The following is an 11,043-nucleotide window of genomic DNA, read 5'->3' as shown; positions in this document are numbered from 1 at the left end:
CCATGGCTCTGGGCCATCCATAAATGACGTCACGCGATTTTGGACGATTTTTGACCCCCCCCCCCGTCACACGGCGTCACAAAAAGTCAGACCCCCCCCTCAAATATGACGTCACAAAGCCCTGCACCCCCTCCAAAACCATATTTCCATTTTGAAAATAAAACATGCTTCAGATCGCTTTAAACTATTGTCATTGTAGTGCGTATTTAATGTGGCGCTGTGTGATGCCGCCGCCACGAAGCCGCTCGGCGGGCGCCCCATCCCCGACCTCGCCACCACCAAGTGACGGAGCCGACCCCGCGTCCCCCTCACCTCACCTCACATAAACACACCCGCACGCATTTCCCCCTCCCATAGATTTCCGAGGGTAAGTCACCTGGCCGACCGGTTTTAATCCGAGAAGCCCTTATCGGGATAACTTTCACGGTTTCCGGCGACCAGGGAATTGGACGACCTCCCCTGATGCTACTTTGCGGCACTGTGACCGGCATTAAGATTGCAAGGTCGCAGCGAGGGGCCACTCGGCCACTGCGGTTGAAACGCACCCCCCACACCCACACACGTGTAGTGACATAAGAAGGGAGGGGCTGCTGGGGGCTCTGGGTTCCCAGGTGGGTCCAGACGCTTAAGCCTCTGGGCGCCAGGCGTTGAGTTCCCAGGGGGTCCAGACGCTTAATCCCCTTGGCGCCGCCAAAGGGGGGGGCTGTGTGTGCTCTGTGGGATATCTGGGGGCGCACACGGCCCCACCCCTCGTTGTACCAGGCATAAAAGGAGAGCTCCCTGGACGATCGGGGCCCAGTTGTAACTCAAGACCCAAGACCCACGACCAGCCATCTGAAGACCCGGGGATGCTGTGAGAGCCAGCGCTGGGACTCTGGAACTCCCGACTCTACGACCTTGTGAGGGCGAGTTCCGGAGCGTAGCCAGAGTAGAGTATCTAGGCTGTGTAGCTAGGCTGTGTACCTAGGCTGTAACAGAGTATCAGGACTGTTGGACTGTTGGAGTGTTGTATTGTAATAAAGAAGTTACCTCTACAAGTGTCTCCGGAACCTGTTACATTTGGCGTCAGAAGTGGCAATGGAGACAAGAAGTAAGCCACGTACCTTCAGTCCTGACGGCGATGTTGAGGAGCAAGCGGCGACGGGGCAGCCAACTCGGGCCGACAGCGACGCTGCACCGCCGGCTCAGCAGTCGTCCACCATACCTGCCGATCTTCCTCCAGCGTCGGGAGCAGCAATGGAGGAAACGCTGCTTCGCCTCACCGAGCTGCTCCACGCCACCGTCTCCATCCTGGACGACATGCGTCGCTCACAGGCGGAGACAGCAGGGAGAGAGGAGGCGCAGCGGCCGCACCATCCCGCCGGCTCCCACACAAAGATGGCGGCCGTTCCCGCCGCAAATACATCCGGGTGTGTCGTCACTTCTGCGGGGGGAGCAGTGGCCGCTGGGAGCGACGTCACTTCCGGGCCCAGCGTGGGCCAACCCGATGACGCCGCGTCATCAGCGCTGCGTCCCTCACCGCCGGGTGACAGCGCTGCGAACGCGAAGCCAGCTTCAGCCGGGTTGCCAGGCAACGAAAGCTTGGCTCACGTCCAGCAACGCCTGCCGGCACTCAAGGCATTTTCTTCAGAGGGGGGTGAGTGGGCAGCGTTCGAACGCCGGTTCGTCTCTCTTATAGAGACGTCCGGCTGGTCGGAGTATGAAGCGCTCCAAGGCCTCCCGGCCATGCTCGACGACGACTCCCTCGCAGCACTCCTTACTGTGCCACGCGCAAAACGTGCCACGCTCACGGATGCCCTTCATCAGATGCGGCTGATTTATGGACCCCCATCCGAAGCACGTCACCGCTTCGATGCGAGGAGGAAGAAGGCCTCCGAGTCGGCGATGGGGTACCGCAGCGCGCTGCTGGCCATGGCAAAGGTTGCCTACCCTCGCATGGATGAAGACGCTGTGGAGTCACTCGTGCTGCAGAAGCTCATGAGCTTGGCCCGCCAGCTTCGAGTTGCCATGCCGACAGCCGACGACGACGACGACTTCACGTCGCTACGTGCTGCCAGGTGCATCCAAGCACACCTACATTGCGATGAGGACACGACCATCGCCGCCTGCGCAGGCCCACCTGATGCACAAGCCTATGACGTGCATTCGGGGCCTCATCAGGCCTTCGCAGCAACAGAAAATCGCGGATCGTCCAACTGGCGATCCCAGCGAGATCACCACCAGCGGGACCGGCCAACCTCGCGCCAGGACGGAGCGTCCATCGTCTGCCACAACTGTGGCCTTCGGGGCCATGTGGCGTCCGGCTGCCGGGTCCCCCGACGCCGGACTTCAGGACCTCCGGCGCCTCGGCCACCACCGTATCCTCGGCATACCCAGGCGAGTCACGACACCTCGCACTCTCGGCCCCCACTTACAACAAGCACGCACCCTCACACCACACAGGGGGGTCATGCTTCTGAGGAGGGGGATTCGGGCCCATCATTGAACAACCGGGCGCTCGGACCGGGTCAATGGTCCGAGTTGGCCCATAGGGTCGTTGCCGCTGCGGCAGGGTCCTCTGCCGTAGTGGGTTCCATCGAGGGCGTTGATGTTCGTATGTTGATCGATACGGGTGCGTCGGCGACCATCATTTCAGACATAATTTATAACATTTTGCCCGATATATGCCGTCCCTTGCAGCCAGTTGATGTGCCATGCTATGCCGCAAATGGGGGTTCGTTGGGCATCACCGGACGGATCAATGCTCAGATCCGCATTGCTGACGTCCAATTAGTTGGGCCCATTTTGGTCTCATCAACCCTCGCCGTTCCGTGCCTCCTCGGAACAGATTTCTTGGGGAAGATGCCCATTAAAATTCTCATTAACAAAGGGTGTATTGAGCTCCCCTCCGGCCGACGCATGGCCTTCCTACCCACACCCACTCGGTTGCACTCCGCATCTACGACGGTGCAGGCGTTGGCGGCGTGCACAATTCACATTCCTCCTGGCTCTCAGATGTTAGTTCCCCTCCGGTTTCGTAAACCCCTTGATTACGACGCGTTCATGGGGGGTGCTGTGATCGGGCCTTCGCGTTCAGCTGAGCGGGTGTCGGACCTCGTGTGTGCACAAACGCTCGTGCGAAGCGACCACGACCCCTTTATCCAGGTCCTTAACGCGGGATTGGAAACGGCCGTTATCTGTCAGGGAATGGTGCTTGCTCACGCGACGCCAGCCCCGCCAGAAGATGTGATCGTGGGTCACGTAGGGGGCGAGTTCTCTTCCGTTGCCAAGCCAGGTCCTGACACAGGATGGCTCGACGCGCTTTGCTCCACTTCTGCCGATTTGTCACCATTACAACATGCTAAATTACGCACGCTGCTGAGCGATTTCGCCGACGTTTTCAGTCAAAGCAAATTCGACATTGGCTGCACTAAATTGCTAAGCCACCACATCGACACGGGTGATGCCGCTCCAATTCGTCAAAACCCATTCCGGTTGAGCCCGGCCGAAAAGGAACATGTACGGGTGGCCGTCAACGATATGTTGGCGGCCGATGTCATTGCGCCATCAAATAGCCCATGGGGGGCGCCGATCGTTCTTGTTAAGAAGCACGACGGGAGCCTCCGCTTTTGTGTTGACTTCAGGAAACTTAATAAGATTTCGGTGGCCGACGCCTACCCGCTTCCCAGGATGGACGAGTCGCTCGATGCCTTAGCAGGTGCGCATTACTTCTCCACCTTGGATCTCCTCTCGGGGTTTTGGCAGCTACCCCTTGATGACGCATCCAAACCAAAGACGGCCTTTCGCACGCCGCAGGGACTGTTCCAATTCAACAGACTTCCCATGGGTCTTCACTCGGCCCCGGCGACGTTCCAGCGCCTGATGGAGCTGGTCCTCGCTGGGCTCCAGTGGGATTCTTGCCTAATCTACCTCGACGATGTAATCGTGTTCAGCAAAACTTTTGATGAACACCTCACGCGATTGAAGGCAGTTTTCCTTAAAATGCGAGCGGCTAACCTCAAATTCAAACCGCAAAAATGCCACCTCATGAGGGATTCGGTTCGTTATTTGGGCCATATTGTCAGCCGCTCGGGAATTGCCACGGACCCCGAAAAGACAAATTGCGTGCGCTCATGGCCAACTCCTACCTCTGTTGGGGAGGTGCGGAGTTTTATCGGCTTCGCCTCATATTATCGACGATTTGTTGCGGGATTCGCATCTATTGCGAAGCCCCTCCACGCATTAACGGCCAAAGGGGTCAAATTCCGATGGGGAGAGTTAGAACAGGCATCATTCAATGCCGTCCGAAAAGCACTGGTCGATGCTCCTACCCTGTCTTATCCAGATTTTACCACTCCGTTCATTCTGGATACAGACGCCAGCAACACCGGAATTGGAGGGGTGCTGTCGCAAATTGTCAATGGAGTGGAGCGCGTCGTCGCCTATGGCAGCAGGGTGCTGTCGCCCGCGGAGCAACGTTACTGCGTGACGCGCCGCGAATTGCTTGCTATCGTTTTTTTCATAAAGCAGTACAGGCCATACGTGTATGGCAGGCATTTCACAGTACGCTCCGACCACGCGGCGCTACAATACGCCTTGCGAGTGGACCAACCATCTGGACAGCTCTCGCGTTGGCTCGAGATCCTCCAGGACTTTGCGTTCACTGTCATTTACCGCAAGGGGATTCAACACGGGAACGCCGACGGGTTGTCGCGACTGCCGAACAATGGGCGCTGTGCTTGTTTTTTGGGTGCGGGGCGTTGTAGGCAGCCTGACGGGGTACCGCCCCCATCCCTTGCGGCCGCGGCCGGGGATGGGGTCGGGGACCACGGGGCTCCCTCCACGCAAGTTCCGCAGGACGCATTGCTGGGCCTCGGGTTGGACGACTGGGGACGTCTTCAGATGGAAGACGTCTCCCTCCTCAAATTGAGACGCCGCGCTAGGGATGCCGAGGGTCACAGGGGGCAGGGGGGCCCCGTATCATATGTCATCCGGGAAGGCGTCCTCATGCATTGGGATGGGGGGTCCCAATCCCACACATTGGTGGTGCCCACCTCCCTGCGGGGGCGACTTGTGTGGGAAACCCACAGTCGCCTCTTGCACTTGGGTGTTCAGAAAACACTAGCTAAAATCCAATTGGAATTTTTCTGGCCGGGCATGGCAAACGATGTGGCTGACCTTGTGCAAGGTTGCACAGAATGTGCACGGCGGAAACCACCTGCTAGGCCGTCCTGCCCGCCGCTCCAATCCATTAAAGTTTCCCGGGTCAATGAGATCGTCGCATTGGATATTTTGGGTCCGTTTCCCGCTACTCCTCGGGGTAATAAGTACCTTTTGGTTGGGGTCGAATATTTTACCCGATGGGCCATGGCCTGGCCACTCCCCAACCAGTCTGCAGCAGCCATTACAGAGGCCTTTTTCCAGGGCTACGTCCTGGACAAGGGTGCTCCCGAACGCCTGCTGACCGACCAAGGGAAAAATTTCTCTTCCACCCTGTTGCGGGATGTGTGCAACCTGCTATGGACACACAAAATTCGCACCTCGCCATATCACCCCCAGACTGACGGTATGGTCGAGCGATTACATAGGACACTTACCTCCATGCTAAGCCACCAGGTGTCTGAGTCACAGACTGATTGGGATCTCCACATACCTGGTGTCTTGGCCGCCTATAGAATGGCGCCCCATGCTGCCACGGGGTACTCGCCATTCTATCTAATGTATGGTAGGGAGGTTTGCCCCCCAATCGACGTACAATTGCACATTAAACAGCCCGCACCTAAGGCTAAGATTGCCGACCACATCCGTGCTAATGTGCGTCGTCTCGTAGATGCCCGGGAGGCTGCTCAAAATAACTCAGAAGCCCGTCAGCTTGCCAACGAGCGGTTGCGGAATCTCCGCACATCCCGCCACGTTTGGGTAGAAGGGGACCGCGCCTGGCTCCACTGCCCGCAGGTACCATTGGCTACTTCCTCAAAACTGCTTAAGCCTTGGAGAGGGCCGGTTGTTATTATTCGCGTTCTCCGCCCGCAGTGTGTCAGGATCCAGCATGGCAAGCGACGTTGGTTCGTGCACCCGTCACGTCTAAAACCTTACATTCAACCCTACACACCTCCTTCACATCTCCGGGGCCGAGAGCGCGACATGTCTGACGAGTCGCGCCGCGATGATGCTGCTTCTAACTCTCGGGCAGGTCCCGCTGCCCCGCCCTCAGGTGCCTTGGGAATGAAATCCGCCACGGCCGACCCAGCGGGAACAAGCTTGCCCGCGGGATCAGCGACCCAGGACACAAGCGCAACAGCGGGTCGTCGGTCCCCTCCTGCCTCCGTCGCGACCGATGGACCTGCCACTCGGACTCGCTCAAAACTCAAACGATTTTCATGACCCCCGCCCACGAACTCTCGTCCCAACGCGACGCCACTCACTTTTCCATCATGTATAGTGGGCGATTGGGGCGTGCGTTCATCCTGCATATATGTGTTTATACAGTGTTGTTCTGCATCGGTGACCACAGGAGGGGGAGAGGCGCTTTCTTCTCATTTTTTTTCTTGATTTGTCACACACTCATTCTGATGGTTAACAAATAATTTCTTGTACAATTGTATTTTTTTTTGACAGCCGGGTCGGCTGGAGGCTACGTAGAGGGGGGTAATGTAGTGACATAAGAAGGGAGGGGCTGCTGGGGGCTCTGGGTTCCCAGGTGGGTCCAGACGCTTAAGCCTCTGGGCGCCAGGCGTTGAGTTCCCAGGGGGTCCAGACGCTTAATCCCCTTGGCGCCGCCAAAGGGGGGGGCTGTGTGTGCTCTGTGGGATATCTGGGGGCGCACACGGCCCCACCCCTCGTTGTACCAGGCATAAAAGGAGAGCTCCCTGGACGATCGGGGCCCAGTTGTAACTCAAGACCCAAGACCCACGACCAGCCATCTGAAGACCCGGGGATGCTGTGAGAGCCAGCGCTGGGACTCTGGAACTCCCGACTCTACGACCTTGTGAGGGCGAGTTCCGGAGCGTAGCCAGAGTAGAGTATCTAGGCTGTGTAGCTAGGCTGTGTACCTAGGCTGTAACAGAGTATCAGGACTGTTGGACTGTTGGAGTGTTGTATTGTAATAAAGAAGTTACCTCTACAAGTGTCTCCGGAACCTGTTACACACGTATCGACGAGGTAGGCAGGGGAGGGACGGGACGGCATCATTAGCATGACAACAGGGGCTCTTGCGCGTAGTCGCTGATGGTTAGGATAATTACGCTCGAGCGCGTAGGCGCCATTATTAGGGAAATTAGGGAAGTTAAAGGGTAAAAGCTGGAATTACGAATAAGCGGAGGTACGCGGAGGTCCGTGCATAAAATCCCACGGCAAGCATTTGTGATGGACACCGCGACCTAATTGGCATGACAAAGGCATGCACCGGCGCAGTCAAGCCGACTACCCATTGTGATGGGGAGGCATGAGAATGGAGATGATTAGAATATGCGCCGCGCATGAACGCAGGAAGGAGCGAAGAGTGCTGGGGGAGGCGGAGCCCTGGGACGGGGAGATAGGATAAAAAGCGAAGGTAGCAAGGTAGAGGAGATCTCACTCCAAGAGGCCCGCGTTCAAGACGGCTCCCAGCTCTGCCCTCCGGACGTCCGCGCGACGTGTCCAGGCGAGCATTGAGGAAAAGCCACAGGACGCCGAATACTTCGAACCGTGAGTAACAAGGTGAAATAGTATCGTAAGCATATAAATCGGGAATAGGCATAGAGGTATCCGCGTAGGCCAGCCTCGTCGATTCATACTGACTTAACAACAAGTCCCAGGTAGCCAAGAATAAATCATTAATAGCTGATCGTGGCCTCGTGTGATCTCGCTGAGAAGTGTGAACGCGTGTGGTGCTGTGTATACAGCGGCTCGCCTCGTGGGAGCGCTGTGCAGAGCAGCGCAAGAGAGGGTGTCACGTTTGGAGTGCACGGAGCTGCGTGTGTGTGCGTGTGCGTACGTTCGCTACGTGTATGATACAGGTGCGCGATCATAACGTGAGTGGTCGGTGGTGAGTGAGTGCCGCGCGGAGCTGTGTGTGTGGGTGTGCGTACGTTCGCTACGTGTCTGATACAGGTGCGCATTGGTAACGTGGTTATTCGACGTGGAGGCGAGTGCTGCATAGGGTTGTAGACGGGCACACGCTCGCAGCGTGCGAGAGCTGTACGTAGCGGTGTAGAAAGGGGGAGTATGGCGTTTGATTGATGATGCCGTGCGTACATATGCTCGCAGCGTGGGAGCGCTGCGCGAGGCTGTATGAGTAGGGGGCGTCGCGTTTGAATGCCGGCGAAACCCTAGCGGGTATTAGGGCGGTGCGGTAACGCAAACGGAATAGGGGATGGAGGCTGGGGAGACCCCGGGGGCCAACGGGCCCCACAGCTGCACTCTGATGTTGTAGGAGTGTTGTTATAACAATTCGTGTTGTTATAACAATTATATATTTATTTAAAGTTGCGCATTTTTACGTGACGTCACATTTCTCAACCCCCCTCGTCACACATCGTCACAAATGTCGGACCCCCCCCCCCCTAGGTGCGTGACGTCATTTATGGACGGCCCCTCTGCATTATGAGTCCCGAGGCTCACGGTTCGAACGACGATCTTCGTTGTATTGCTGCAACGAGGCCCGAGAGCTCCTTCCTACCCGTAGCTGTACCTTGATTCAAGCTTGCGGTCTGCCAGCCTGCGCTGTTATTCTGCTGTGATAATGAGGGGGGTTGTGGTTTCTTATCGTTTACAGATGGTGGTCACTGTTGGCTTTAGCCAAGCGAAGTGAGTCGTATGGATTTGGGGACCCCGCATTTGTAGACGGTTCCCAGAGGCAAACCTCGCAGCAGTGACCACTGGACTCTGCTGTGCTGATGATTCCGAAATAGGACAAAACCGGCCCATATTTGTCCATCTTCGTATCGCTGCTGCTGCTATCAGCTGAGTCACATTTGCTCAAATTAATCTTGATGGTGGCCTAAGACAAGATGACCACAATGCAGTTCTTCAGGAACTGCTGATGGTTTTTTTTGTATACAGCACAGAGGATGTGCTCTAATACAGCACAGCGCCTTCTCATAGTCACTTCCTCTGCAAGTGTGTGGGTCTCTGTGTGAGTCTATGGGTTTCTGAGTGTGTGGGTCTGAGTGTGTGGGTCTCTGTGAGTGTGTGACTGTGTGCGTCTATTGGTTTCTGAGTGTGTGCGGGTCCGAGTATGTGGGTCTGTGTGAATGTGTGGCTGTCTGTGCGAGTCGATGGGTTTCTGAGTGTATGGCTCCGAGTGTGTGCATGGTGTCAGTGTGTGCGGGTCACAGTTTGTGCATGGTCTCTGAGTATGTGGGTATCTGTGAGTGTGTGGCTCTCTGTGCGAGTCTATGGGTTTCTGAGTGTGTGCGGGTCTGAGTGTGTGCATGGTCTCTGAGTCTGTGAATAGTCTCTAAGTGTGTGGGTCTCTGGGAGTGTGTGGCTCTCTGTGCGAGTCTATGGGTTTTCTTCGTGTGTGCATGGTCTGATTATGTGGGTCTTGGTGAGTTCGTGGCTCTGTCTGCGAGTCTAAGGGTCTCTGTGCGAGTCTTTAGTATCTGTAGGAGTCTATGAGCAGATACTCTCAGGGTAGATCGAGGTCAGGGGTCGGCAACCGACGGCTCCAGAGCCGCATGCGGTGGCTCTTTAAGGACTTGCTTCGTCACGTTGGTTATCAAGGACCACCGCCGTCTCGTATTCACTCACACGCATTGCAGATCTTGAAATATTGAGCTTTAAAAAATGTACCAAATTCGAAACAAATTATTTTTCTTGTTTACTTCGATTGCCAACCCCTGGTGTAGCAGGTGGCCAGATCCACAATACGACGAAGGAGATATCACGGAGGTGATGATACTACTGGACATCTGTGAGAAAAATAGTTGTATAGCTCATCGGATTCTGCCTGCAGTGTAGATACAATACAGGGCGCTTCAAAGAGTCTCCACTCGTGCGCCAGCATTGTCAACACGTGCCTGGAATCGTCTCCAGGTGGTCCCCACATTCCTCGTGTATTGTTGCAAATTCTCAGAAGTGTTAACATTGTTTTGAAGCACCCTGTATTCTGATTCTATCTCCCACGGGGCACATCGAGTACAATTGGCACGCTGGCGCGTTCCACGGCAGGCAGGAGCGTCCGATATCGACACGAACCACGAAGGCTCCGTGGTCAGAGTGGGGTGATTCCAGCTCAGCTATGGGACATCGCAGTCAGCGCGTCACTCTCCGCCAGATCCCGCAGCTGCTGCAGACACGCGCGTCGCGATCCGTTGTACGGTGTCTGTTCTGGATGACCACGGCCACACACTGCTACTGGAGAGAGTTTTTAATTGCCCGCGTGTGCATCAGGGGTATCCGCCTCTGCCGTGGTTGCGCGGCAGATGGTTGGTCCCGTGAGCTCCGTGGAAGATCAAATCCCAGGGGATCTTCTTCTGCGCTGGGTCATTCACACTAACAACGACGAGACGCAATGCATCGTGATGCGTGTGCGCGGAGCGGTGACTGTCGCCTCTGCTGTGTGCAATGCGCCGTGTGGGGCACACGGGGGAGCGAAGTGCCCATCCGTGTCTAACCCAACGGGTTTGAAGCATTGTATGTTGATCTTGTATGTTGTCCGTATGTTCATCTTGTAAATTGTATGTATGTTCATCTTGTATGTATGTTGTATGTTGATTTTGTATAACGTATGTTGATCTTGCTTGTTGATCTTGTATGTTGATGAATGTATGTATGTTGCTCTTGTATGTTGATGCTGTATGTATGCTAATCTTGTATGTTGTATTCATGTTGATCTTGTATGTTGTATGCATGTTGATCTTGTTTGTTGATGCTGTATGTATGTTGATGTTGTATGTATGCTAATATTGTATGTTGTATGCATGTTGATCTTGTATGTTGATGTATGTAAGTTGATCTTGTATGTTATATGTATGTTGATCTTGTTTGTTGTACTATGTTGATCTTCTTTTACACCGTACGTAGCCGCAAGCCGTGCTATTTAAAATATATATGTTACCAGGTAAGGCCCACTGAGCCTAT

At 55.4% G+C, this 11,043-nt stretch overlaps 1 protein-coding gene across 1 annotated transcript; it reads left to right on the top strand.

The window, feature by feature from the left end:
• The first annotated feature begins 578 nt into the window (after window positions 1-578).
• On the top strand, window positions 579-7,113 carry LOC144938134 (uncharacterized). Its single transcript, XM_078865851.1, has 2 exons — window positions 579-2,376; window positions 6,194-7,113. Exons 1-2 carry the CDS (start codon window positions 1,078-1,080, stop codon window positions 6,206-6,208), a joined length of 1,314 nt encoding a protein of 437 aa, XP_078721977.1. The 5' UTR covers window positions 579-1,077; the 3' UTR covers window positions 6,209-7,113.
• The last annotated feature ends 3,930 nt before the right edge of the window (window positions 7,114-11,043 follow it).

Source organism: Lampetra fluviatilis, chromosome 21 (genome assembly GCF_964198595.1).
Source record: "Lampetra fluviatilis chromosome 21, kcLamFluv1.1, whole genome shotgun sequence".
Classification (NCBI taxonomy): domain Eukaryota; kingdom Metazoa; phylum Chordata; class Hyperoartia; order Petromyzontiformes; family Petromyzontidae; genus Lampetra; species Lampetra fluviatilis.
This window is presented reverse-complemented; position numbering and strand designations above follow the sequence as displayed.

What these genes read in the sequence shown, in the direction of transcription:
- LOC144938134 (XM_078865851.1), top strand. Translation starts at nt 1,078, where the DNA reads ATGGAGACAAGAAGTAAGCCACGTACCTTCAGTCCTGACGGCGATGTT.